The sequence below is a fragment of the Pongo pygmaeus genome, chromosome 13 (assembly GCF_028885625.2).
Source record: "Pongo pygmaeus isolate AG05252 chromosome 13, NHGRI_mPonPyg2-v2.0_pri, whole genome shotgun sequence".
In the NCBI taxonomy this organism is placed as follows: domain Eukaryota; kingdom Metazoa; phylum Chordata; class Mammalia; order Primates; family Hominidae; genus Pongo; species Pongo pygmaeus.
This window is the reverse complement of record NC_072386.2, coordinates 24864003-24890873: the sequence shown is the minus strand read 5'-3', so window position 1 is coordinate 24890873 and position 26871 is coordinate 24864003. Positions and strand designations below refer to the sequence as shown.

The 26871-nt window shown below is 40.1% G+C and overlaps 1 protein-coding gene across 1 annotated transcript in view; it reads left to right on the top strand.

The window, feature by feature from the left end:
• The window catches only part of ACO1 (aconitase 1), a 71066-nt gene that overhangs the window by 40580 nt on the left and 3615 nt on the right, over positions 1-26871 (top strand). The window contains exons 9-19 of the mRNA XM_054502889.2: positions 1797-1897; positions 3020-3136; positions 4308-4467; positions 5770-5905; positions 7892-7976; positions 8880-9036; positions 10210-10334; positions 12209-12313; positions 13040-13182; positions 14731-14878; positions 18962-19084. Coding sequence (XP_054358864.1) covers positions 1797-1897; positions 3020-3136; positions 4308-4467; positions 5770-5905; positions 7892-7976; positions 8880-9036; positions 10210-10334; positions 12209-12313; positions 13040-13182; positions 14731-14878; positions 18962-19084 — 1400 coding nt within the window. The remainder of the gene's footprint in view (positions 1-1796; positions 1898-3019; positions 3137-4307; positions 4468-5769; positions 5906-7891; positions 7977-8879; positions 9037-10209; positions 10335-12208; positions 12314-13039; positions 13183-14730; positions 14879-18961; positions 19085-26871) is intronic.

The window sequence follows — 26871 nt, the reverse complement described above, 5'->3', positions numbered from 1 at the left end:
GATTTCATAGAATTAGAGAGTAGAATAATGGTTACCAGAGTCTGGGGAGGGTAGTGAGTTTGCAGGAGTGGGGACTGGAAGAGGTTGGCCAATGGATACAAAGTTACAGTTAGGAAGAATAAATTCTGGTGTTCTATTATACAGCAGAGTGACTGTAGAAATGAATAATGTAGGCGGGCCAGTGGTGGCTCACCCTTGTAATTCCAACACTTTGGGAGGATCGCTTGAGCCCGGCGATTCAAGACCAGTTGGGGCAACATGGCAAAACTCGTCTCTACAAAAACTACAAAAATTAGCTACTCGGGGGCGCTGAGGTGGGAGGAACACTTGAACCCAGATGGTCAAGGCTGCACTGTGCTCCAGCCTGGGCGACAAAACAACCCTGTCTCAAACAACAACAATGTAGTGTATATTTCAAGATAGCTAGAAGACTTTGAATGTTATCACTACTAAGAAATAATAAATGTTTAAAATGATGGATATGATAAACCCTGATTTGATACAATATACACATATATTGGAACATCACACTGTATTCCATAAATATGTGTAATTGTCAATTATAAATAAAAAATTAATTTAAAAAAAAGGGATAGTGTGCTTGGTAGAGGGATAAAAGCTGTGAGATGGATCTAGAGGGAAGGTTAGTTGGTTAGTTCCCGTAGTGCTGCAGGTGGCCATTATACTTCTTGGTAATCCAGTGCCAAATTTGTCACATCTATTAAATTGAAACAAACATATTGCTTCAGAAGAGTGTAGCCCTTTCTCATAGTAAACCCTGAGAGAGATTTCTCCTGTTCATCTTCATGAAAAGCATGGCATGGGTTGTAGTGAACAGCGGGCTCAACAACAGGTCAGGACAAATACATTAGTGAAGCTCATACAGCTGTCTTTTATGAGGTCTGTGCTGAGAGCTAATGATGTTTACAGTTCAGCTAAAACAAATAGACAAACAAAAAGTTCTGATCAGTGGTAGGATCAGCCAAAGGATCAAACCTTCTGTTTCTAACCATCAGAGAAATTGTGGACTGCATGTCCGTTGGGCATACTTCATGAGTATTATCTCCTACCCCGGGATCTTGATAAGAGTTAAATAGTAGAGGGTTCAAGGTCATATTCCTGGTGATGCAGCATCAAGAGTTAAGACTTTGAACTTTTGGGTCAAGCTCATGTTTGGATTTTGGTTCTGCCGTTTACTGGCTGTGTTACATGAGAAAGTTACTTAGTCTTCTTGAGCCGCCATTTCCTTATCCATAAATGAGAATAATAATTGTACTTGTATCATAAGACTATGATAAAGGATTAGAGATTGAGGTAATACATTTAAAATGTTTAGGACACAGTGCCCAGAAAGTGCTCAGTAGCCAGTGGTTTCAGATGGGATTGGGATGGGTTTTAATTTTAACAGTAATCATGTAGAATGCTGAGTCTTTGTGGCCAGTTGAAGGCAAATGCATAGGTGTGCTTTCACAATTAGCTCAGGTGTAAGATTCTCCTAATTAAAGGCTATACCCCAAAAGAGGCGGGTTATCTATAGATAGAACCAGAATCTTTTTCAGAAAACAGTCACTTTGATAGAAACAGCACATTCATTAATGGCCCCTAATAAAAAGCAGCATCAGTGGGAGAGTCAAACCATTAGCCTGGAAGCCGAAAAATCGACAGAGCTGTTGGTGTGTGTGTAAGTGCAGCGTATGTTGCATACTTACATAATTGCTAATGGAAGTATCAGTTTATAAACTTCAACCAGGAAATACTAACCTATGTTACTTGTTACTCCTTAAAATGCCTTTTAGGTCGTGATGAAGAAAAATTAAAGTACATTAAAAAATATCTTCAGGCTGTAGGAATGTTTCGAGATTTCAATGACCCTTCTCAAGACCCAGACTTCACCCAGGTATGAGAGTGCCTTCCACTGTGCATGTATTTCCTCTTCCTCAAGGCTGTGATTTTAGTGGTGTTTTTTCTTGGGGGAATGCACTAGTAGGAAATTAGTCACTGCCAAGGCATTACAAGAGAACGGAGTTTTAAAAGGTTGAAACACCAAAAGGATAAAGAAATTGTAAACATAACAGAATAATATAACTTCTTACATTCCTACTGGCTTAATAATTGTAGGTTAAGTGTGCTCCCCTATTTGAACTACTGATTCACACCTCTTAATGTGGAAGACCACTGAAAGACTTTGCTAAAGGAATAAGAATGATACAATGGACTTTGGGGACTCGGGAAAGGGTGGGAGGGAGGTGAAGGATAAAAGATTACACATTTGGGTACAGTGTACACTGCTCAGGTGATGGATGCACTAAAACCTCAGAAATCACCACTAAAGAACTTATTCATGTAACCAAACACCACCTGTTCCCCAAAAATCTATTGAAATATAAAGAAAAATAAAGAGACTTCACTAGTGGAACAAGAGCTGTTTAAAGGCTAAACCATCATTATTATAGACCTAGAAAGAAGCGAAAGTACAAACATGTCATTAAACTGAATCGACATTTTTCTAGACAACAAGGTAAACTAAACCTGCGACCCATGTTTGGTTTCTTAATACATTAAGGAAAGGAAATATTCAGTTAGACTAAGGCCCATTTCCTGGTGTTGATAACGGCTGCATCCCTCCGAAATCACCTTAGAAGTGTAATGGTTTATGTATGATTTCAATAGAAAACCCACCTTCAACCTAACTTAGCCATATAAAACGCCATGAGCTGCCTCCAAGGGTGGGTGAGTGGAGGACACTGGACATCTGCAGCACCCACCCTGTTCTTTCCGAGAGGTGGCAAGGCTGCCTGCCTGTCTCCTGCTACTTAAGTGCCCATCATGATCTTGGAAAATCAATCACTTAAGAATAATTAAGAGGATTAAGAGAAACATTGGCTTCCTTGTTTTTGAATGTGGTAGTTTATTTGCTTATTTTTATGGTTGTCATGTTTTAAATTCTCTGACATGCTTTGGGTTTCCTCTTTGTGGGTATAATGTAAATTCTATAATTTCTTTTCTTTGGGGTCAACAGGTTGCGGAATTAGATTTGAAAACAGTAGTGCCTTGCTGTAGTGGACCCAAAAGGCCTCAGGACAAAGTTGCTGTGTCTGACATGAAAAAGGACTTTGAGAGCTGCCTTGGAGCCAAGGTAGGGGCCTGCGGGAAGAGGTTGAATCCTCTCAACTCTACCTCTTGCCTGGTTACTCAGTGTCCAGGCTTTCATCCCACTTGACATGAATCTTCCTGTAGCCTGAAGCTTGTGGGTGTTTATTCTCCCTTCTGAAGTCCTTAATGACTTCCTCCATTAGTCACGAGCCAAGCAGCAAGAGCCATCATAAACACAACTCAACCCACCTTTTTAAGCATGTCTGCTTTTCGCAGGACCCTCACCACACTGTTTACTCTACTCACCCAAGGTTTTCTAGCTGTTGCACCTTTGTGCATGCCCCTCCCTGCCTGAAAGTCTCTTCTCCAACTCATATTACTCTGTTCTGTGAACTCCGTAAAACTTGGTTCAGATACCAGCTACCCTGCATTGGGTTCTGAGAATCTCATAGCAGAAAGTCACCTTTCCCTTATTGGACACTTCATGGTGCTTGGTCTGAAATACTTTGATAGCATTCCATAATTCTTTAACTTACATTGTTGGTACTTTATTTGCATGTATGATTTCTGTTGCTAAACTGTACGTGTGAGAATAGGATTTGTGTCTGAATCACCTTGGGAGCCCGCAAGGTACCTAGCACAGTATCTTATATGCAGTATATTTTCAATGAACATTTCCCAAAAGAATGATTAAGATGGATTTTATCTGTGAGACACCAGTATTATGCCAAATATTCAGCTGTACTTTGTTTGCGTTGTTGAACATGATTAATCGAATCTGGTCAAAATAGCGCCTTTTTCTAAATTTCTGTAAGGTTAGAATCCATAGTCTTAATCAGTCCATATCCATTAAACTGTACAATAATGTCATTGAGTTCAATTTAGACTAACTTTAAATTTGTAGTTTTAGCATTTACGTTTTTGAGGTGGGAAGGAAGTAATTGTTACTAATTTCAGTGCAGAGTAAGACTCAGATATCATGACTGCTTTTTGTAAAGATTTAAAACGAGTAATTTTTCTGTAGCATTTCACAGTTTACTTGCAGAGATATTTATGCTTTTGTTAAGAATTGGCCTTTAAAATTATAGTTACCAAAGTATTCCTTCTTCTCAAGTGAGAACTTTTGACTATATATATGTTTTTTCCTCTAGCCAGATATATGTATATCTTATATAAATATATTCCTATATAATATACATTTTTTCTTCCTTTAGCAAGGATTTAAAGGATTCCAAATCGCTCCTGAACATCATAATGACCATAAGACCTTTATCTATGATAACACTGAATTCACCCTTGCTCATGGTTCTGTGGTCATTGCTGCCATTACTAGCTGCACAAACACCAGTAATCCGTCTGTGATGTTAGGGGCAGGTAAGTGCATTTGACTCCATCCTCGTGGTCATACATGTGTGTAGGTGGAAATAGCCCGAGACAGAGCCCAGGGCCTTGACGGAGTTGTACATGTAGTTCCCTGAACCTCATCTTTTCCAGATACAGATATTTATTGGCCCATAAATATCTACACAATAAATAGTGTCCAAAGCAAAGTTTTTAAAATAGAATGCACACTGCATAATAGTCTCTCTTGAGAATTAACACACAAAATAAGTAAAGGAAAGCAAAGGAAGCTGGATTTCTGGGAAAGCCTACATTCTTGTGTCAGACTTTGGAAGAAAAATAAAGTGTTATCACAGACTTTGTTCTCCGTGAAACCCCTGAGCAGCAGGATTCAGTTCTGACGTGAATGCTGGGAGCTGTTTCTGAATGAGGGCACAGGGCACTGGCTGATAAAACCTGGGGCCACTGACCTGTTTCGCAATTCTGGTTGAGTTGTTAATATTTACATATGCGGTTTCCCTACTATAAGGTCTCTTTAGTTTCCAAGTTTTTAGTCATCCCCAAAGCTCCTCTTATATCCATCCACAGACCAGACAGTGTCAGCAGTTCCTTTTTATGAAGCAGACATGGGCATTAGGAAAGCCTTCTTTGCCTGAGTCCGTGTATTGCCACCTAAGCTTTCCTTGTCTGGTCTGGAGCAAACCAGTCTTCTGTAGACAAGTTACCAGCTTGTCTGTGGCTTTTTGTCCTCTCATGTCCCCACCCCCACTGCTCATGTTTTTGCTACTTCTGTAATACTTCCTAAGACAGAGCGCCCAGTGTTCCAGTAGCAGTCTCTGTATCTGCCAAAGTCCAGCAGATCCTCCACTTCAAGATATATCTGAACACTCGATTTTTACTTCTTGGCTGACCGTTCCTTGCCAGCCAGCACACAGTTGATATAGTTTCAGAAAGGGCTCCTTCAATGATGATTTTCATCCAAATAAAACATAATTAGAAAGATCATTTTCCCTCTAAAAAAATTAAAAACTCATTTTGTAATATATTCCTAAATGGTTTTACATTTATCTCTTTAAAAAAAAAAAGTAAGCAAGTCTTTTTCTTCATTTCCTTGCCTAGTTTTGAGTTTCCTGCATACATCTAAATGACCGTTGGCCAGGGAGCCTTTAGATTTCTGTTTGGCAGCAGAAACAGCAGATAGTGCCAACATGAAGGGAGCATGGTCAGGTGGTGGCAGGAAATGCAGACTGAAGAAAATCAGGCTCTTTTCTGAAGTGCGCCTGGCACCTAGAGCAGGCAGCCACCCACACTGCATCTGTGTTTACCATTTCACAGGATTGTTAGCAAAGAAAGCTGTGGATGCTGGCCTGAACGTGATGCCTTACATCAAAACTAGCCTGTCTCCTGGGAGTGGCGTGGTCACCTACTACCTACAAGAAAGCGGAGTCATGCCTTATCTGTCTCAGCTTGGGTGAGGGAGAGTTCTCTTTTGCACCATTGCTTTTGTTGAATTTTATCCCTCATGTATCTTGCTGTGTCACCTTGTAACAGATGTGAGATTATCTGATGATATCTAATTGCATAGTCGTTTATCAGTTGGTAGTTAGACTTAAGCCCTTACATTCCATCTAAAGAGGGCCCTCTTGCCCTCTAGGGCACTTACCATGAATGGAGTTTTCAGGACTGGAAATTGCTTTGGGTGAGTCAGTGAATGAGTGGAGAGTGAATGTGAAGGCCTAGGACATTACCGCACACTACTGTTGACTTTATAAACACTGGACACTTAGGCTACACTAACTTCATAAAAAAAAGTTTCTTTCTTCAATAATGTAAACCGTAGCTTACTTTTATTTTACAAACTTTTAAGTTTATTGAAACTCTTGACTCTTAAAACACTTAGCTTAAAACATATTGTATAGCTGTTCCAAAATATTTTCTTTATATCTTTATTTCGTAAGTTTTTTCCTATTTTTGAAGTTTTTACTTTTTTACTTTTTAAACTTTTTTGTTAAAAACCAAGACAGGCTGGACCCAGTAGCTCACACCTGTAATATCAGTGCTTTGAGAGGCCAGGGCAAGAGGATTGCTTCAAGCCAGGAGTTTGAAACTAGCCAGGGCAACCTAGTGGGACCCCTGTTTCTACAAAAAAAAAAAAAAAAAAAGTAAAACAATTAGCCAGGCATGGTGGTGCATGCCTGTAGTCCCAGCTACTCAGGAGGCTGAGGCTGCAGGATGGCTTGAGCCCAGGAGTTTGAGGTTACAGTGAGCTATGATCACGCCACTGTACTCCAGTTTGGGTGGCAGCAAGACCCTGTCTCAAAAAAAAAAAAAAAAAAAAAAAACCTAAGCGATAAACACACACTTTAGTCTAGGCCTACACAGGGTCAGGATTGTCAGTATTACTGTCTTCTACCTCCACATCTGTCCCACTGGAAGGTCTTCAGGGACAATAACATCCATGGAGCTGTCATCTCCTATGATAATAATGCCTTCTGGAATACTTCCTGAAGAACTTTCCTGAGGCTGTTTTACACTTAACTGGTTTGCTTTTTTTTTTTTTTAAATAAATAAAAAGAGTACACTCTAAAAGAACAATAAAAAGTCAGCGTGGCCGGGTGTGGTGGCTCACACCTGTAATCCCAGCACTTTGGGAGGCCGAGGCAGGCAGATCACAAGATCGGGAGATTGAGACCATCCTGGCTAACATGGTGAAACCCCGTCTGTACTAAAAATACAAAAAAAATTAGCCGGGTGTGGTGGCGGTCGCCTGTAATCCCAGCTACTTGGGAGGCTGAGGCAGGAGAATGGCATGAACCCGGGAGGCGGAGCTTGCAGTGAGCAGAGATAGTGCCACTGCACTGCAGCCTGGGCAACAGAGCGAGACTCCATCTCAAAAAAAAAAGTCAGCGTGAGTTTCTTTATACAGCATCATCATAAACAAGAAATGCCTTGCGCTGTGACATCACGATGGCTACAACATCACTAGGTGATAGGAATTTTTCAGCTCCGTTGGGTATATGTGGTCTATCACTAACAGAAACATTGTGCAGTGCATGAATGTATTCATTGCCAAATACGCTTTCTCCAATTTCCATATTATTCCTGACTTATGACATATATTTTATTCATGTGCCTCATAAAATTCAAATCTCCTTAGGATTATACAACAATAGTAGTTAATGAAGATATTAAATGGCATATATGATTTCAACTTTTTTAAATTGTTGCTCATTCAATTTGATTCCTTTTTATAAGTTAAAAATATGAATAGTATTCTTATGTTATATATCAGAATGCTCTCAAGAATGAAACTTTTAGAAATAGCACTATGCTGAACTTAATTCATGCACTGCAATTCCTTTTTGAACAGTGGTCTCTGGAAACTGGCCAGCAGAAGGGCTCACTGAAAGTTATTCTTTTTTTTTTTTTTTTTTTGTGCTTCTCTCTTGGTGTCTAGGTTTGACGTGGTGGGCTATGGCTGCATGACCTGCATTGGCAACAGTGGGCCTTTACCTGAACCTGTGGTAGAAGCCATCACACAGGTAATTGCAGAGGTGCCTGTAGGTCTTCAGAGCAGTTGTTTCTCTTCATGTAACGTGACAAAAATGCTGATATTTTCAAGAAGGTCCATGGAAGCAGGGGATGTGGTTTAGAGTATGATCTTTTGAGTTTAGTTAGAATTACTAGCTGGGTAACCTTGGGCAAGTTAATTAACCTATCTGTGCCTGGGTTTTCACAACTGTATATTGGAGATGATAATGGTATCTATTTTATAGAGTTGTGAGAATTAAGATGATGATAAACATAAGTCACTTAGTGCAGTGTCTGGCACTCAAGTAGGTGCTCAGTACTTGCTGGTTTTCACTACAAAGAGCTCTACAGTTGTTTGTTATAGGTATTGGGTTAGTGCAAAAGTAACTGTGATTTTTGCCATTTCAGTGATGAAGACCACAATTACTTTTGCACCAACCCAAATAATTTGAAAATTGGTTCAAAGTGAGACAAGTCTCCACACAAATGAATCTAAATTGCTTTGGCTTGATTTTTATCCCCAAAATGCTGAACCTTGAAAAATATTATTTGGTTTGCTTTGCATTAATTATAGGATCTACGTAAGTCATTGTGACTTCCTTTAACTATCAACTATTAGGTCTTTCCCACCTGTTCTTGGGCCCCAGGCAGCAATAACTAGTATGTTGCCTTCTAACTGCCTGATATTTTCTCGTGAGCAGAAATCACTAAACATGTCTCTGCTTCCTTTGACCCAGAGTGTCTCCCATGGGGACACCCTGGTGTACCCTTCTCCCCTCTAGTGGGAGAGAACCAAGTGAAAGGGCAGCTTAAAGGACTGTATCCTTGCGATGTGGAAACTCTTGCCAATGGTCTGAGACAAGAAGCCTAGCCGGTCTCTTTTAGTGACCTGATTTTTCTCTTGCCTTACACAGGGAGACCTTGTAGCTGTTGGAGTACTATCTGGAAACAGGAATTTTGAAGGTCGAGTTCACCCCAACACCCGGGCCAATTATTTAGCCTCTCCCCCCTTAGTAATAGCATATGCAATTGCTGGAACCATCAGAATCGACTTTGAGAAAGAGCCATTGGGTAAGATTTTGTTTGTGCGGCCATAATTTTTTTCCAGTGAATTCAGAAATATTACTAGAAGAAAGTTGCTGCTTTCCTTAATAAGAAATGTAGCCTAGAGCCTCCAGGGATAAGACAAAGAAGAGAATCATTTCTTTATTCCCCAATATACAGCTAAGACTTAACTGCAGTAGTTAAAACAAGAATCTACTGAGGGTAAAGGATAACAAAAGGAAAATAGGTGCCAAAAGGAATAGACATCTTGCTATTCTGGTTTCTTCTGTAGTTCCTCCCTTTCTAGCTCTCACTTTAATGATAGGCATTGTTTTAATATATATTCTGTAGAAACATACTGCAGATATTTCAACTTCTCAGAATTCCAAAGAAATGATACATCATTTCCTTTTCCCAGATCAGCTTGCTTGCTCTGCCTGCCTCAATCTATTCTAAGCCGAATAGATAATGTGAAAACAATGCCTCTGAAATTTACTTTTAGGAAATCATAACTTTAGACGTACAGTTGATCCTCGTTATTTGTGAGTTCTATGCTTGCAGATTTGCCTAGTCACTAAAATGTATTTTAACCACCAAATCAATATTTGTAGTATGTTCACGGTCATTCACAGATCAGCACAAAGGGATGAAAACTTTATATCACTCAACACACACGTTCTTTGCTGAGATCTGACAAGGTGTCACTCTGACTTCTTGTTTCAGCTCTCCTGCGATATATAAGGATCCCTTTCTTGGTCTACTTAGTGCCATGCTTTTTGTATTTTTGTGCTTTTTGTGGTGATTTCGCTGTTCAAAATGGTCCTTGAGCATAGTCCGGAAGTGCTTCTGGTGTTCTTAAGCACAAGCCGACTGTGATGCGCATTGTGTTTAGATAGGCTTCATTCAGAAGAGTTATAGTGCTGTTGGCTGGAAGTTCAATGTCAGTGAGTCAACAATTTCTGTTAAATAAGGTGAATAATAAACCTCACATGAAGCAAGGTTATGTATTGATTGGTGACCAGAGGCTTGCAGGAACCTAACCCTGTATTTCCTCCAGTGGCAGTGATTCCATATCCACTCATTCAGTGTTCACATGGGCTTTACAGAACATAACTACTGAGGAGAACGAGGCTTGACTCTGTATAATCATGAAAATTGCATATTAGAAAGTTTTCTCATTAATAAACATTTTTTCCCCAGGAGTAAATGCAAGGGGACAGCAGGTATTTCTGAAAGATATCTGGCCGACTAGAGACGAGATCCAGGCAGTGGAGCGTCAGTATGTCATCCCAGGGATGTTTAAGGAAGTCTATCAGAAAATAGAGGTGAGGTCCCACACTGCCCTCCCCGCCCCAGAGGATCTAAGGGAAAGCTGCTCCCTTTGTGTCCTGTCTGCAGACCTCAAGGCTAACGGGAGTATAAACTATACAAAGTAACATTTATTTCTTCAGATAACTGGGGAGGTGGTTCTCCGTCATTTTTCTCCTGTGACTCGCATTTTTACAAACCCCACCTCCCCCAAATGTTCCCAGACTTGGACAAGTCGGTGACAGCCTAGAGAAGAAAGGCCTCAGGTTCAGCTCTCCAAAACCCCACGCCTTTCTCGGACACCCAGGGGTGTGTGTCAGCTGTGGCGAGGACCCCTGGTGGTCACTATATTGTGTCACTAAGTGGAGTCCATTGGTTGAATGCACCTCTCAATGCATTTTTGCACACTTAAAAATAAAAAAATTAAGGCCACTCAGTAGGAAGTGCCAAACTACTGAAATAAAACTTTTCATACATTTTACAAATAGGAGGAAATGTGTGGGGCTCAGCATTATATTCTGAGACTCTTGGACATTATTCTTTTCCCCGCTTTCTGCATTCAACTGACCCGAGGGCTTCTGACTGTGGCTGGTGGTTTAAATGAGAGTAGAACTGTCTAGGGGAAAGCGTGATGTGGGTGTGATGTTCACACACTGCACTCTTCACAAGGTGCTCCTTGGGAGATGGTGTTAGGGAGCTTGGCAGGCATTATGTTAAATGCATTCCTCCAAAGGCCGAGTTAATGGACCTGTGGACAGAATTCAAACCAATTTTAATGCATAGCAGCTGTCATTTGCTACCCAGTGTTTGTGTGACCTGGAAGGCCACTTCCCAAAACACTCAGAGAGTAATTTCCCCTTTGGTACAATCTGGATTATTATTTCTTAAGTTATTGATAAGCATATGCATTAGTTATCTATTGCTATGTAACAGATTACCCCAAAATATAGTGAGTTGAAACAACAGACATATATTGTCTCCCAGTTTCTGTGGGTCAAGAATCCAGGCACAGCTTCACTGTGTACTTTCACGGGGTTCCAATAAGATGTCATCTGGGGCTGCAGTCTCTGGAGGAGGGTCCACTTAGGCTCACTCATGTGGCTATTGGCAGGATCAAGTTCCTCAAGGGCTGTTGCACTGAGGTCCTCCGTTTCTCACTGGCTGTTCGCTAGAAGCCTCCCTCAGCACCTTGCTATGAGGGTCTCTTCACGACTCACACATGGTAGCTGGCTTCCATCAGAGCAAGAGAGTCAGAAGGCAGGTCTCAATAACCTTATCTAGGAGATAGTCACTAGCTTCAGCCCACACTCAACAGGAGGGGGTCAATTAAGGATGTGAATCCCAGGAGGCAGGATCCCTTCTGCCATCCTAGAAGCTGCCTGTCACGGTGCATATGTATGCTGTTGTTTGTTTTTCAGAGACCAGGTCTTGCTTTGTCACCCAGGCTGGAGTGCAGTAGTGTCATCATAGCTCACTGCCACCTCAAATTCCTGAGCTCAAGCAATCCTCCCATCTCAGCCTCTCGAGTAGCTCGGACTACAGGAACATGCCACCACACCCAGACAATTTTTTTTTTTATTTTTGTAGAGACATGGTTTTGCCATCTTGCCCAGGCTGGTCTTCAACTGCTTGGCTCAAGCCATCCTCCCACCTCAGCCTCCCTAAGTAATGGGATTAATAGATGTGAGCTACCACACCCAGCCCACAGTGTCTATGGATTTTTAAGTTACTTAGCATGACCCACTATTAGTATAAAGGAACTCTTGTATGTGGCTATTGAGAATAAAAAAATTTAGTGTATATTTTAGCTTGAATGTATGTTTTGTGTTTGCATATTAAATTTTCTCTAGAATGGGATGTGATTAGATCTGCCTTTCTTTTCTTTTTTAAGACTGTGAATGAAAGCTGGAATGCCTTAGCAACCCCATCAGATAAGCTGTTTTTCTGGAATTCCGAATCTACATATATCAAATCACCACCATTCTTTGAAAACCTGGTATGGCTTTTTACTTTTTAACAAAATGAATTCTTTGAAGGATTTCTTTCCTAATAATATCTACTTTATTACCCCATACTCTTGCTTTGACTACCCATTTTATTAAAACCTTTGCAAACCCAAGCAGATACTGCCAGGGAAAGTTTTGGGAGTCTGGGATATTTGGCTGCCGTGGGTCTATAGTTTCTCTATGCAGGGGTTCTGCGTGGATGTACACAGCCACCCTGGTACTCACCCAGACTTAAACCTAGTAGAGTCTGAGGGACTGTTTCAGGAGAGCATCCCCAGAGCCCACCATAGTGAACCTTATACCCATAAAAACCAGGGACATTGTCCCTGGAACTGATGATCTAGAAGTTTATGCTCTCCTGGGTGGGTCACTGTGGGAAGGGATGCAGTAGAAGTGAGGATTCCAGTTGTCCTCAGCATCTGAGGAGTTCTAGGGATGTGAACAGAGAGAATGTCATTTGCAGCTGCATTACTGTTGCTTTTGAGGGGATATTGCCAGTATTTTACCTTTTCTTCAAGATTAAGATATGAATGTTTTGAGTAAATTCACCTTACTTTTCTTAGCATCTTTCATAAAAACTAGAACACTAGAATTTTCTGTGCATTGGTGTGGAACTGTCATCTGATTCAGGCCCATGGGCCACCATCGTTGAGACTGATCTGGTAACTTGTTTGAGAAAACCTGGGCCAATGCTGACTTTTTGTATTCTTTGCTAGACTTTGGATCTTCAGCCCCCTAAATCTATAGTGGATGCCTATGTGCTGCTAAATTTGGGAGATTCAGTAACAACTGACCACATCTCTCCAGCTGGAAATATTGCAAGAAACAGTCCTGCTGCTCGCTACTTAACTAACAGAGGGTAAGTATGAGTGAGGCAGGAAGGACTAAAGGCAAAAATGGAGTAATGGAGTTAATGAGGCCAGCATTTCTCTTTTCACCTGGCCTTTTGGAATCAGACTCTTTGGTTTTCCACTGAGGCTTAACCCTGGGGTAAAAATCAATTGCATTTTCTGTTTGCTGCTTAACAGCTTCCATGGGAGAAACGATCAACATGTGAATCCCAACAAGGGGAAGGGGAGAGGGACCTTCATTTGAGCAAGTGTATACATTAGGCCCAACTGTCATCCCTGCCCCCGGGTTGGCCGATCTTTAAAGTACAAGGCTCTGCTCTTAACTTGGGGCAGAGGCAGAACCTGACATGCATTGCCAGGTCCTGGTTGAGAAACCTAATGTTTACAGAGCACTGCTTGGAGGATTTGCAGCTTACTCATCTGTTTATCAGTTCTTCAGTAGTGTGCTGATATTCATAGGTATGCCAGCATTATCAACTACTGTCTCATATATTAATATTAATCGAGGTCAGTGGTTCCCCAATCTGAGTTTCCGTGAGAATCATGTGAGGACATAAAAATTCCTGGTTCCTATCCCCATCTGCTGAATCAGCTCTTTCAGTGATTCCCCAGAGCAAATGTGAGGAACAGAATCCAAATGCCTTTTTTCTATTGATTGTTGACCCCTTTTGAGGCATGAACACGTCAGAGAATTGAATAAAAGCAAATCTAATGCCTTCCCAGAAAAATGCACATACCCACAATATTTTGGATAGTTTCAGGGATTCTAAGACTTACTTACCTGCTCCTGTAACCCATTAAACTCTCTCAGTCCTTAAATTCTATCTAACCAGTAATTAAATAATATTAACACATCCACCCCCTAGTATTTTAAGGAACAGCTCAGTGAACTGGTCACTGTGTTAATTGTAAGGTACGTTTCCTGACACTGCAAAGTTTCCTTTCACTGAGGGCCCACAGACAAGATTTCCTCTAGTTTGGGGACCAGAAATAGCTGTTCTGCCTCTTTAGCACTGCCTCGATTTTTCTCTCATGAAAGTTGTAAGTTATGTTGCCAGCTGTGTGTCTTTCCTTTGCATTGAGTTCCTGATGATTCAGGGACAAATTTGAAACTATTTCTGGTTACTTTGTGGAACGTATTTTGTGTTTCCCCCTATTTGTGGCTCCATCTGATTTGCCGACCCTAATTCTTTGCCTCCATTTTCACTTATTTTTAATTTAGCTCTTTATCTTATATGAAGCTTTATAGGCTACCCTACTAACAAATAAAACATTCTTTTTTAGATTTCCTTCTTCTTTTTCTAACCAGATTTGAAAGACAGTTAACCCAGGAGAATAATGACTTATGCCTCTCACCACCCCTTCTCACCTCTCTCTCTTCTCCGTTGAAGCTTTGGGGACAGCTTTTCTGCCATGGAGAACAAAGCTTAGGAGATTTAGAGAAATAGCCAGGTCTATGTTTTGTTTTGTTTTGTTTTGTTTTTTTCTTTTCTTGGTGTAAGCTAAGGTTAATCTTTGCTTGCTTCGTTAAGCCAGCTCCTTTCTTGCCTTCTTAGCCTAACTCCACGAGAATTCAACTCCTATGGCTCCCGCCGAGGTAATGACGCCGTCATGGCACGGGGAACATTTGCCAACATTCGCTTGTTAAACAGATTTTTGAACAAGCAGGCACCACAGACTATCCATCTGCCTTCTGGGGAAATCGTGAGTATTGTCTTCTGCTTCCTGCAGACACTAGCATTTGTCAGCCTTGGTGGAGGTTGGATATTTACAGTTACTTGCCCTTTGGTTTTAGTTTTTCTTCACAGCTCCATCCTACCCTAACTACAGTCCTCCTTGCCAGGTGTCCATATGCATAGAATGTATCACTGACAAATTCAAACCTTTTCTTCTTGCTTAGAGATTCTAAACCGTGGTTTCACTGAGTCTCTTTTCTTAGGAATTGAGCTTTGAGTTAAATTTCATTTAAAGTATTTGAAGGGGAAATACCAGGTTAAATTAAAGGATATTTATCAAGAAGTGCTATTGTATGACTTTATTGGCATGTAATTTAATTCGTCTAATCCACATGAAAACAAGGAGTAGCGAGGTGCTTGGAGGCATGTTTTGGTTCTAATGGGAGCACCGTGGTCAGCGTGTTGCAGCAGGGACTGTTTGTTCCCAGCTCCACATTATACTAGCTGTGGAACCTTGAAGTTATTTCCATCTCTGAACCTTGTTTTTCTCACCTGTGAAGTAAAAATACTACTTACCTTGGAAGAACGCTCTGAGGCTTAAAATGAAATGGAATGAAATATAAAACCTAGCATAGAGTCTGGTACATGTCATAGGTCCTTAGTGTCACTTCCCTTCCCAGTGAGTGCTGTGAAATTGCCTGTAAACTGTTTAACTTACTTGAGAAATAACCCTGCCGACTTATTTTAAAATAATAATCGCTAATATGTTTATGGCACTTAACTACATTCCAGATGTTCTCCTAAGCTCTTTGCATATATTGATTTATGTAATGCTCATAACAACCCCTTGAGGTAGGTACCATGATTATCTGTGCTTTAAATTGAGAAGTGAAGCATAAAGAGGTCATATTACTCCTTTAGGTCACACAGTGGAAAAGCTGAAATTAAAACCCAGAAAGTCTGGCTCTGAAGTCAGTGCCCTTTACCACCACACATACTGCCTCACTCGTAACTGATTATATTTTTGTAACACAAACTCGTTCTTTAGAAATAATCATTGATAACCAGGACCTAGCCCAGCAGACGCCTGTTCAATGGATAGCAGAGGTTACAGAATATTAAATGAAAAAAGATACATGTTGAATGATGGAATACCTTAGAGACCAAGGGGAAAGACTTGTAGTTATAGACATTGGGGGACCCCTAATAAATGTCACAGTGTACCACACGCATTTACAAGCCCCGCATGACATAGAACTTCTAGTCAGATGTCTAGAACCTCATCTTAAATGAGACAGAATCAAGGATGAACAGACATTTGAGCCAAGACTTGAACAGGGTGATGGGGGGTGCAAAAAGTAAAAGAAAAAAATTATATCCTTAGAGAAGAGTTCATTTTCTGTTGCTATGAAATAACAATCAGAAGACAAGAAAGAATGTTTTAAATTTAAAGAGAAAATTCAAAGGAGAAGTTGATTAGTTGAGAACATTTCCCAGAATATGTAACAGAAAGATAAGAGAAAAAAATGTAAGAACTGAACTCAGGAGGCCCTAACAACCTGCCTAAATAAAGTGTTAAAAAGAGAACAGAAAAAATGTAAGAGAGGAAATTATTTCAAAACAAAACAAAAAACTACAGGCAAAATTTCTCGAATCCAGATTGAAAAGGCCCACTGAAGGCCCATCTAAATAATTTTAAAACACTCCAAGTTATATCACTGTGAAATTAAGAGCAACAAAAGGAGAAATCTCAACATTTCCAGAGAAAAACAGCTCACATGAAACAACAGGAAATAAGACATGTTCCAGACTTCTTGATGCTAGAAACTTAGACTGAGGAAAATGATTTGCATCCTAAAATCTACGCCCATCAGACCACCAGTCAAGTGCACTTAAAGTAATGACACATTCAGATATTCAAAAGCTTAAAAAAGCTCTCAATACCTTCCTTAGGAAGCTACTTGGCAATGTGTTCCACCAAAATGAGGGAGTAAATCAAAAGGGAAGACATAGGATCCAGATGAAGGGAATCCCCAGGATGCTAGTGAAGGAAGAGTCCTCTGTAACAGGAATGCACCAAGCCCAGAGAGCAAGCAGTCAGCCCAAGTTGGAATGGTACTGAGAGCTCCAGGAATGATAGCTCCATGACAGAGATTTTAAAATGGTAAATTGTCTGATGTGTTTGAATATCTTTAAAGGTGATTTGTACTGTAGGGTTTAATTAATGGGTAAGGACATAGAAACAGGAAAAACAGAAAAAAATGAAAATTAGTAATTTTCAAAAAAATTCATTCAAAACAAATGAAAATTACTGACTCCAGTGAAACATGTCTTAAATCACCAAGAAAAGGAAATCATAGCACATTACCTGGCTTAGCTGTAAATAGTATTTACATAGTCATAATCATGCAAACACCAAATGCTGACTTACCAAAATAACTATATTGGGAGGTTGGGAAGAAGGGAGATGTGTGGAAGAGGAGAGATTGTTAAGAGAAGTAAATCCTCAAAGTAGGATATTGACAGATAATTTTAAAAAGTGGAGAAATCAAGAACTAGTAGTTTAAACATAATACCTAGAGATACACAGGCACAGTGACAGAAGAAATAGCTAAATGCTATGTTCTCTTTAGAAGAGCATAAGAGCGCAGGGAGCTGTTGCTTTCTAAGCTGTCAGTGGCTCTCAGCATGGCGTGTTTAATAGAAAAGTCAGGAGACCTGAGTTCTAGACCTGCTTAGTCCCTCTGATCTTGGGTAACATGACGTGCTTTGCCATGAGATTGTCAACTTTGCAGTACTTTTTAAAGCACACACTCTCACATTGTTAATACCCAAAGCTATAATCTCTGAAAATATCAGATAAGTTATTCTTTCTGGTCTTTGAAAGGATCCAGACAATTCAGTTAGAAGAAGATTTTCACTGTTTTATGACAGTTTCTATATTTATGAGTTCTGTCTAGCTGAAGACATACAGAATCCTATCCGGGTTTAGGTAATGCATGCGAAATTAACCACAGGTTCCATCAGTACCCCAAAATACAAATTTGTGAAAGTCTGTTTGAGAGTTTTCTTTAGCTCCTGTCTCTCTTTTGAGGAATTTTATCTTCTGACTTACATAGCCAGGAAAAATAATGGTACTGCTCAACCACCAGAGATGATATCATGTCTTTGTAAAGTCTCAGTTCAGTGAGATATTCAGATTTCCTGTGAGAAACAAATCTATTTGTATAAGATGTTTCTCATGTACTAAAATATTAATCTTTTTCTACCTTTTATTGACTTGGGCTTCCATTTGCATTTCTAGCATCTCTTCCCTTGACCTCCATGAAGAAAGAGGACTAATAAAAGTTTGCACTTTATATAATTTCAGAACATGTTACCTTCTTTGTGTTTTGCTAATTTTACAACTGACATCACCGAGTTTCTGATATTGAGTCAAAATGTTTAGGTCGGATTCTGTTTTTTGAGTTTTAAAATAGTTTAGTCAATGGAAAAGAAAAAATCTGGTCTAGTTTCCTTTTGTCCCCTGATGCCTTAGGATTCTAATGTTTTTATAAAACCAACAACAATTAGGCATTTCTGTCAAAAGAATATAAAACGGTTTTTAAGAATACAAAATTTAAGGCTGGATGCAGTGGCTCACGCCTGTAATCCCAGCACTTTGGGAGGCTGAGGTGGGAGGATCACTTGAGGTCAGGAGTTCAATACCAGTTTGGCCAACATGGTGAAACCCCATCTCTACTAAAAATACAAAAATTAGCTGGGTGTGCTGGTGTGCACCTGTAATCCCAGCTACTTGGGAGACTGGAGCAGGAGAATCACTTGAACCCGGGAGGTGGAGGTTGCAGTGAGCTGAGATCGTGCCACTGCACTCCAGCCTAGACAATAGAATGAGACTCTATCTCAAAAAAAAAAAAACAACAAAAAAAAAAACAAAATTTAATTTGGTAGAAGTAAAAAGATCAAGATAATTGGGAATTTGTAGACAAGAGGATTGGACGGATTTGGCCATCTGCAAACCCTTCCAGCCCCGCCCTCACCAGGGCTCAGGGGACCTATGTCCATTCTTTGCCTCTCCTGCATCTGTAAAACTTCCTTTTCTCTTCCTCAGCTTGATGTGTTTGATGCTGCTGAGCGGTACCAGCAGGCAGGCCTTCCCCTGATCATTCTGGCTGGCAAAGAGTACGGTGCAGGCAGCTCCCGAGACTGGGCAGCTAAGGGCCCTTTCCTGCTGGTGAGTATGAAGTACACATCCTAGGAGGCAGCTCCCTCTGAACTGGGAGGGTCCCCAGGCACAAATCCTGTTGCTTTACTTTCCAAGAAGATGTCAAGGAAGAGCAAGCTCAAAAAAGCAGGTAGTGTTTATTCCTGGCGTGCTTCTTGGTGCCTCTGGATTTATTTTATTTGGTGAAGGGCAATGCAGAGTTGAACTGGATCTGTCATTCATTAATGGACCTTGGGGGCATGTCTATAGAACAGTTTTAGGCTAGGGTCTGCGAAGTCTCTGAAAACATATCCAGAAGTGTACATGTATGCCTTTCATGGGGAGAGGTGTCATGGCTTTTATAACATTCTCGGAGGCTGAGGACCCCAAATTTATTCAAGTCCCTTGTTCCAGGTGAATGTCAGGAATAAGCCAGGGCCATTGTATTGTCTGTCAGTTTCACAGAAGAGAAAAGGAGCCTGGACTTTTTCAGGAGTTACTTTGGCAAGAATGGGTTCTAAGTCTCCTGGAAAATTGGGAGAATCACTTTTTATAATTGTTCTTCACTGCCTATGAATATCTGCTTATGGGCTCTCGATGAGAGAGTGAAACTCACTCTGCACATACCCAGGCAGCTCTTTAGAACCTTCCGCCATCTCGGGGCTGTACCTCTTGAGGTGTCCCCATAGAAGGGGCCATGCAGGGAGCAGAGAGCTTTTACCTCTTGAGCATTTGCTTGCCCTAAAAGCAGAGAAGAATCATGCCACCCAGCCTGAATCTTCAGGGTGGGGTACACATGGCTTACCTGATGTCAATTTAAATCATTTGTGGCTTGCAAATTAATACACTTGGGAAACACTAAGTTCATATCCACAAGTACAGTAAAAAAATGTGGCTGGCTGTCTGGCAGGCAGTTCTCCAGACATTTAGGCTTCTGATAATGTCTTTGAACATCACACCTATTATTTTAATTGGTTATTTTGCTCTGAGGAAAATAGAAATGTTCTCTGATTAGTTGGTAGTAGGTCAAAGGCCTGTCTTTTCTGGAAACTATTGAAAAGAACCAGATAATTGCAGAAGAAAAGGATTTTAGGAAGGGGGTTGGGAGCTGTAGCCAAAACGCGACCCAGGCAGTCAGCACTCAGGTAGGGAACTCTTAAGATCTGATAGAGGATAAGAAGAGAACTGGCCCCCAGGGGTTCTCTAGAGTCCAGCCTTTTCTATAGAACCGCTTGAGTTCTGGCTGCCCAGGAAGCCATACAGTCTTCTGTTCCGTAGCTGTCCAGGCTGGGCCACTTAGCCGTGCTGGACTGTACTTACCAGAGAGCAGTGGACAGCTATGATTTACAGCTTCTGAAGCAAAGCAGCATGGCCTTTACACAGAGCTAGTGACATGAATAGGGTGTGTTTACAAAGCCTTCTACTTCCCTAGAATACATCCATCTATCCCTAAAACCCTAGAAAAGATCTGCTGCCCCAAAGAATCTGCCCTCTCTCTGTAGCAGTGCATCTCAAGTTTGGAAACACTTACGGGATTTATTTTTTTTTAATACCTGTGTTTGGATCTCATCTCCAGAGATTCTGGTTTAATTGGTAAGGAGAAAGGCCTGGACATTGGGATTTTAAAAGCCTCCCCTGCTGATTCTGGTATGCAGCAGTGGTTGAGAACCATTGCGCTATAGTTCACGGTTCTCAAAATTGTAAGAATCACTAGCCCCCTCCCACCCCATGCTCCCTGCAAGACATTCTGATACAGCAGATCTGGGGTATTACCCAAGTATCTGTTTTCAAGAAGCTCCTAAAGTGACCCTGGTGTTGGGCATCTTAAAAGTGTGCCCTAGATACCAAGAGACCTCTTAGGGTATTTTAATATTATATGACAGTTATTAATAATAAACTAATGTGGAGTTCTAGTTAATGGAGTACCATCCTTTATTGCTGTATATTGCCAATTATAGATTCCCAATAAAACATACTTTAAGCTTAATATCAAGACTATATTCAACACAATTTGATCTTTGAAGCAGGAAGTGTAAAAGCAGTACACAAGAGGTAATCGTTTACTTTATCTGTGGTATGTTCTGAAAGTTGCTTTTTTGATTGAACTTTCTGTGCCTGCTGATACAACTAAAATAGTAGGAAAAAATCAAGGGAAAATTTTATGTTGTTTTGTGATGTGGATTCCAGATACAATGTAACTTTGCTAAAACATGTTACATCACTTGTCAGACTTCATGGGTCCAATTACCAGATACCAGCACTGACTCCCTGGATAAAGGGGGACAATAAGGGCATCTACAGTGGAGGGTGAAATGAGAGGAATTATTTAAGTGCTTACATAGTGCCTTTACATTATGAGCAATCAGTGAAGACTAGCTATTGTGTTATTTATCACTAGAGGATAACATTTTATGTAAAATATTAATATGTACTTACAAATAATTTAGATGTGAGAACAGTTCTAACTTACAAAGTCTTTTGTTTGTTTGTTTTTGTTTTTTTAACACTCACCAGCTCAAGAAGCTTATAATTTGGGGTAGGGCACAGACCAGTAAATAGACAATTACAAAGCAATATAATAGAAGAAAACACGGAGTTATGAGGCAAAAATAAGGACCACTAACTGAAGATTCATTACGCCATTTTCTGTCATCCTAGATGTATTTAAGATGTAATTCCCTTAGAGTACAAAGTTAATGTAAAAAAACGCTTCATTGTGACCTTCAATCTAGAAGATGTACGGCAAAATTAGGCTGAAGCATCTTTTTCTCCTGTGACATTAGACATCTGATTTCACTGAAATATAGTACACAATTACTGGAAATGAGGGCCTATAAAAGTCCACAAAACCAAGTGACTTTTCAAGATATAACAAAGGTAAAAGGTTACTGTCATCACTGTCTGTGAATCATCTCATTATCAATATTCTAGACTTTGAAGTAAAATAATAAAAAGTTTACTTAAAGCAACAGCATCAGATAATTAAACAATTCTTTGGTATTTAATACTAATATTTCAGAAATAGAACTCCAGAGTACTTCCAGATGTGCATATGCTGATCGATTTTTAGGTTTATTATCCTTCGCTTTATAACGGAAGTGATTTCTTATACATTGATAGAACGTAGTATGATTGTAGTGATATTTTTTACTCTGACGTTAACTAAAAACATGGTGTAAATGGAGAATTATAGAGGTAGCAAGGCAAAGCTTACAAAATATATGCAAACATTTTTGTTTATTTGTATGCTGTATTTCATTGTTGTGTTTTTTTTAAATTATCATACTTTAAGTTCTGGGGTACATGTGCAGAATGTGCAGGTATATATGTGCCGTGGTGGTTTGCTGCACCCATCAACCCATCATCTACATTAGGTATTCCTCCTAATGCTATCCCTCCCCTAGCCCCCCACCCGCCAACAGGCCCTGGTGTGTGATGTTCCCCTCCCTGTGTCCATGGGTTCTCATTGTTCAGCTCCCACTTATGGGTGAGAACATGCAGTGTTTGGTTTTCTGTTCTTGTGTTAGTTTGCTGAGAATGATGGTTTCCAGCTTCATCCATGTCCCTGCAAAGGACATGAACTCATCCTTTTTTATGGCTGCATAGTATTCCATGGTGTATATGTGCCACATTTTCTTTATCCAGTCTATCATTGATGGGCATTTGGGTTGGTTCCAGGTCTTTGCTATTGTGAACAGTGCCACAATAAACATACGTGTGCATGTGTCTTTATAGTACAATGATTTATAATCCTTTGGGTATACACCCAGGAATGGGATTGCTGGGGCAAATGGTATTTCTGGTTCTACATCCTTGAGGAATCGCCACACCGTCTTCCACAATGGTTGAACTAATTTACACTCCCACCAACAGTGTAAAAGCATTCCTATTTTTCCACATCCTCTCCAGTATCTGTTGTTTCCTGACTTTTTTAATGATCACCATTCTAACTGGTGTGAGATGGTATCTCATTGTGGTTTTGATTTGCATTTCTCTAATGACCAGTGAGGATGAGCATTTTTTCATGTGTTTGTTGGCTGCCTAAACGTCTTTTGAGAAGTGTCTGTTCATATCCTTCGCCCACTTTTTGATGGGGTTGTTTGCTTTTTACTTGTACATTTAAGTTCTTTGTAGATTCTGGATATTAGCCCTTTGTCAGATGGATAGATTGCAAAAATTTTCTCCCATTCTGTAGGTTGCCTGTTTACTCTGATGATAGTTTCTTTAGCTGCGCAGAAGCGCTTTAGTTTTAATTTGATCCCATTTGTCAATTTTGGCTTTTGTTGCCATTGGTTTTGGTGTGTTAGTTATGAAGTCTTTGCCCATGCCTATGTCCTGAATGGTATTGCCTAGGTTTTCTTCTAGGGTTTTTATGGTTTCAGGTCTTACGTTTAAGTCTTTAATCCATCTTGAGTTAATTTTTGTATAACATGTAAGGAAGGGATCCAGTTTTAGCTTTCTGCATATGGCTAGCCAGTTTTCCCAACACCATTCATTAAATAGGGAATCCTTTCCCCATTGCTTGTTTTTGTTAGGTTTGTCAAAGACCAGATGGTTGTAGATGTGTGGTGTTATTTCTGAGGCCTCTGTTCTGTTCCACTGGTCTATATAATTGTTTTGGTACCAGTACCATGCTGTTTTTGTTACTGTAGCCTTGTAGTATAGTTTGAAGTCAGGTAGCATGATGCCTCCAGCTTTGTTCATTTTGCTTAGGATTGTCTTGGCTATGTGGGCTCTTTTTTAGTTCCATATGAAATTTAAAGTAGTTTTTTCCAATTCTCTGAAGAAAGTCAATGGTAGCTTGATGGGGATACCATTGAATCTATAAATTACTTTGGGCAGTATGGCCAGTTTCACAATATTTATTCTTCCTGTCCATGAGCATGGAATGTTTTTCCATTTGTTTGTGTCCTCTCTTATTTCCTTGAGCAGTGGTTTGTAGTTCTTGAAGAGGTCCTTCACATCCCTTATGAGTTGTACTCCTAAGTGTTTTATTATCTTTGTAGCAATTGTGAATGGGAGTTCACTCATGATTTGGCTGTTTATTATCAGTGTATAGGAATGCTTGTGATTTTTGCACATTAGTTTTGTATCCTGAGACTTTGCTGAAGTTGCTTATCAGCTTAAGAAGATTTTGGACTGAGGCAATGGGGTTTTCTAAATATACAGTCACGTCATCTGCAAAGAGAGACATTCCTATTTGAGTACCCTGTATTTCTTTCTCTGGCCTGATTGCCCTGGCCAGAACTTCCAATACTATGTTGAAAAGGAGTGGTGAGAGAGGGCATCCTTGTCTTGTGCCGGTTTTCAAATGGAATGCTTCCAGTTTTTGCCAGTTCAGTATGATATTGACTGTGGGTTTGTCATAAATAGCTCTTACTATTTTGAGATACATTCCATCAATACCTGGTTTATTGAGAGTTTTTAACATGAAGGGCTGTTGAATTTTGTCGAAGTCCTTTTCTGCATCTATTGAGACAATCATGTGGTTTTTGTCTTTGGTTCTGTTTATGTGATGGATTACATTTATTGAATTGCATATGTTGAACCAGCCTTGCATCCCAGGGATGAAGCCCACTTGATCATGGTAGATAAGCTTTTTGATGTGCTGCTGGATTCAGTTTTCCAGTATTTTATTGAGGATTTTTGCATCGATGTTCATCAGGGATATTGGCCGGAAATTTTCCTTTTTGGTTGTGTCTCTGCCAGGTTTTGGTATCAGGATGATTCTGGCTTCATAAAATGAGTTAGGGAGGATTCCCTCTTTTTCTATTGATTGGAATAGTTTCAGAAGGAATGGTACCATCTCCTCTTTGTACCTCTGGTAGAATTCGGCTGTGAATCCATCCGGTCCTGGGCTTTTTTTGGTTGGTAGGCTATTAATTACTGCCTCAATTTCAGAACTTGTTATTGGTCTATTCAGGGATTTGACTTCTCCCTGGTTTAGTCTTGGGAGGGTGTATGTGTCCAGGAATTTATCCATTTCTTCTAGATTTTCTAGTTTATTTGCGTAGAGGTGTTTATAGTATTATCTGATGGTACTTTATATTTCCGGGGGATCACTGGTGATATTCCCTTTATCATGTTTTATTGCATCTATTTGATTCTTCTCTCTTTTCTTCTTTATTAGTCTGGCTAGCAGTCTGTTTTGTTGATCTTTTCAAAAAACCAGCTCCTGGTTTCATTGATTTTTTGAACAGTTTCTGGTGTCTCTATTTCCTTCAGTTCTGCTCTGATCTTAGTTATTTCTTGCCTTCTGCTAGCTTTTGAGTTTGTTTGCTCTTGCTTCTCTAGTTCTTTTAACTGTGATGTTGGGATGTTGATTTTAGAACTTTCCTGCTTTCTCTTGTGGGCATTTAGTGCTATACATTTCCCTCTACACACTGCTTTAAGTGTGTCCCAGAGATTCTGGTACGTTGTGTCTTTGTTCTCATTGGTTTCAAAGAACATCTTTATTCCTGCCTTCATTTCATTTTTTACCAGTCATTCAGGAGCAGGTTGTTCAGTTTCCATGTAGTTGTGTGGTTTTGAGTGAGTTTCTTAATCCTGAGTTCTAATTTGATTGCACTGTGGTCTGAGAGACAGTTTGTTATGATTTCCATTCTTTTGCATATGCTGAGGAGTGTTTTACTTCCAATTATGTGGTCAGTGTTAGAAAAAGTGCAGTGTGGTGCTGAGAAGAATGTATATTCTATTGATTTGGAGTAGAGAGTTCTGTAGATGTCTATTAGGTCAGCTTTGTCCAGAGGTCAGTTCAAGTCCTGGATATCCTTGTTAACTTTCTGTCTTGTTGATCTAATATTGACAGTGGGGTGTTAAAGTCTCCCACTATTATTCTGTGGGAGTCTAAGTCTCTTTGTAGGTCTCTAAGAACTTGCTTTATGTATTGGGTACATATATATTTAGGATAGTTAGCTCTTCTTGTTGCATTGATCCCTTTACCATTATGTAATGGCCTTCTTTGTCTCCTTTGATCTTTGTTGGTTTAAAGTCTGTTTTATCAGAGACTAGGATTGCAACCCCTGCTTTTTTTTTTTTTTTTTGCTTTCTATTTGGTTGGTAAATCTTCCTCTGTCCCTTTATTTTGAGCCTATGTGTGTCTTTGCACCTTAGATGGGTCTTCTGAATACAGCACACTGATGGGTCTTGACTCTTTATCCAATTTGCCAGTCTGTGTCTTTTAATTGGGGCATTTAGCCCATTTACATTTAAGGTTAATACTGTTATGTGTGAATTTGATCCTGTCATTATGCTGTTAGCTGGTTGTTTTGCCTGTTAGTTGATGCAGTTTCTTCATAGCATCGATGGTCTTTACAATTTGGTATGTTTCTGCAGTGACTGGTATCGGTTTTTCCTTTCCACGTTCATTGCTTTCCTCAGGAGCTCTTGTAAGGCAGGCCTGGTGGTGACAGAATCTCTCAGCATTTGCTTGTCTGTAAAGGATTCTATGTCTCCTTCACTTATGAAGCTTAGTTCGGCTGGATATGAAATTTTGGGTTGAAAATTATTTAAGAATGTTGAATATTGGCCCCCATTCTCCTCTGGCTTGTAGGGTTTCTGTAGAGAGATCCATTGTTAGTCTGATGGGCTTCCCTTTGTGGGTAACCCGACCTTTCTCTCTGGCTGCCCTTAACATTTTTTCTTTTCAGCCTTGGTGAATCTGACAGTTATGGGTCTTGTTGAGTATCTTTGTGGTGTCCTCTGTATTTCCTGAATTTGAATGTTGGCCTGCCGTGCTAGGTTGGGGAAGTTCTCCTGGATAATATCCTGAAGAATGTTTTCCAACTTGGTTTCATTCTCCCTGTCACTTTCAGGTA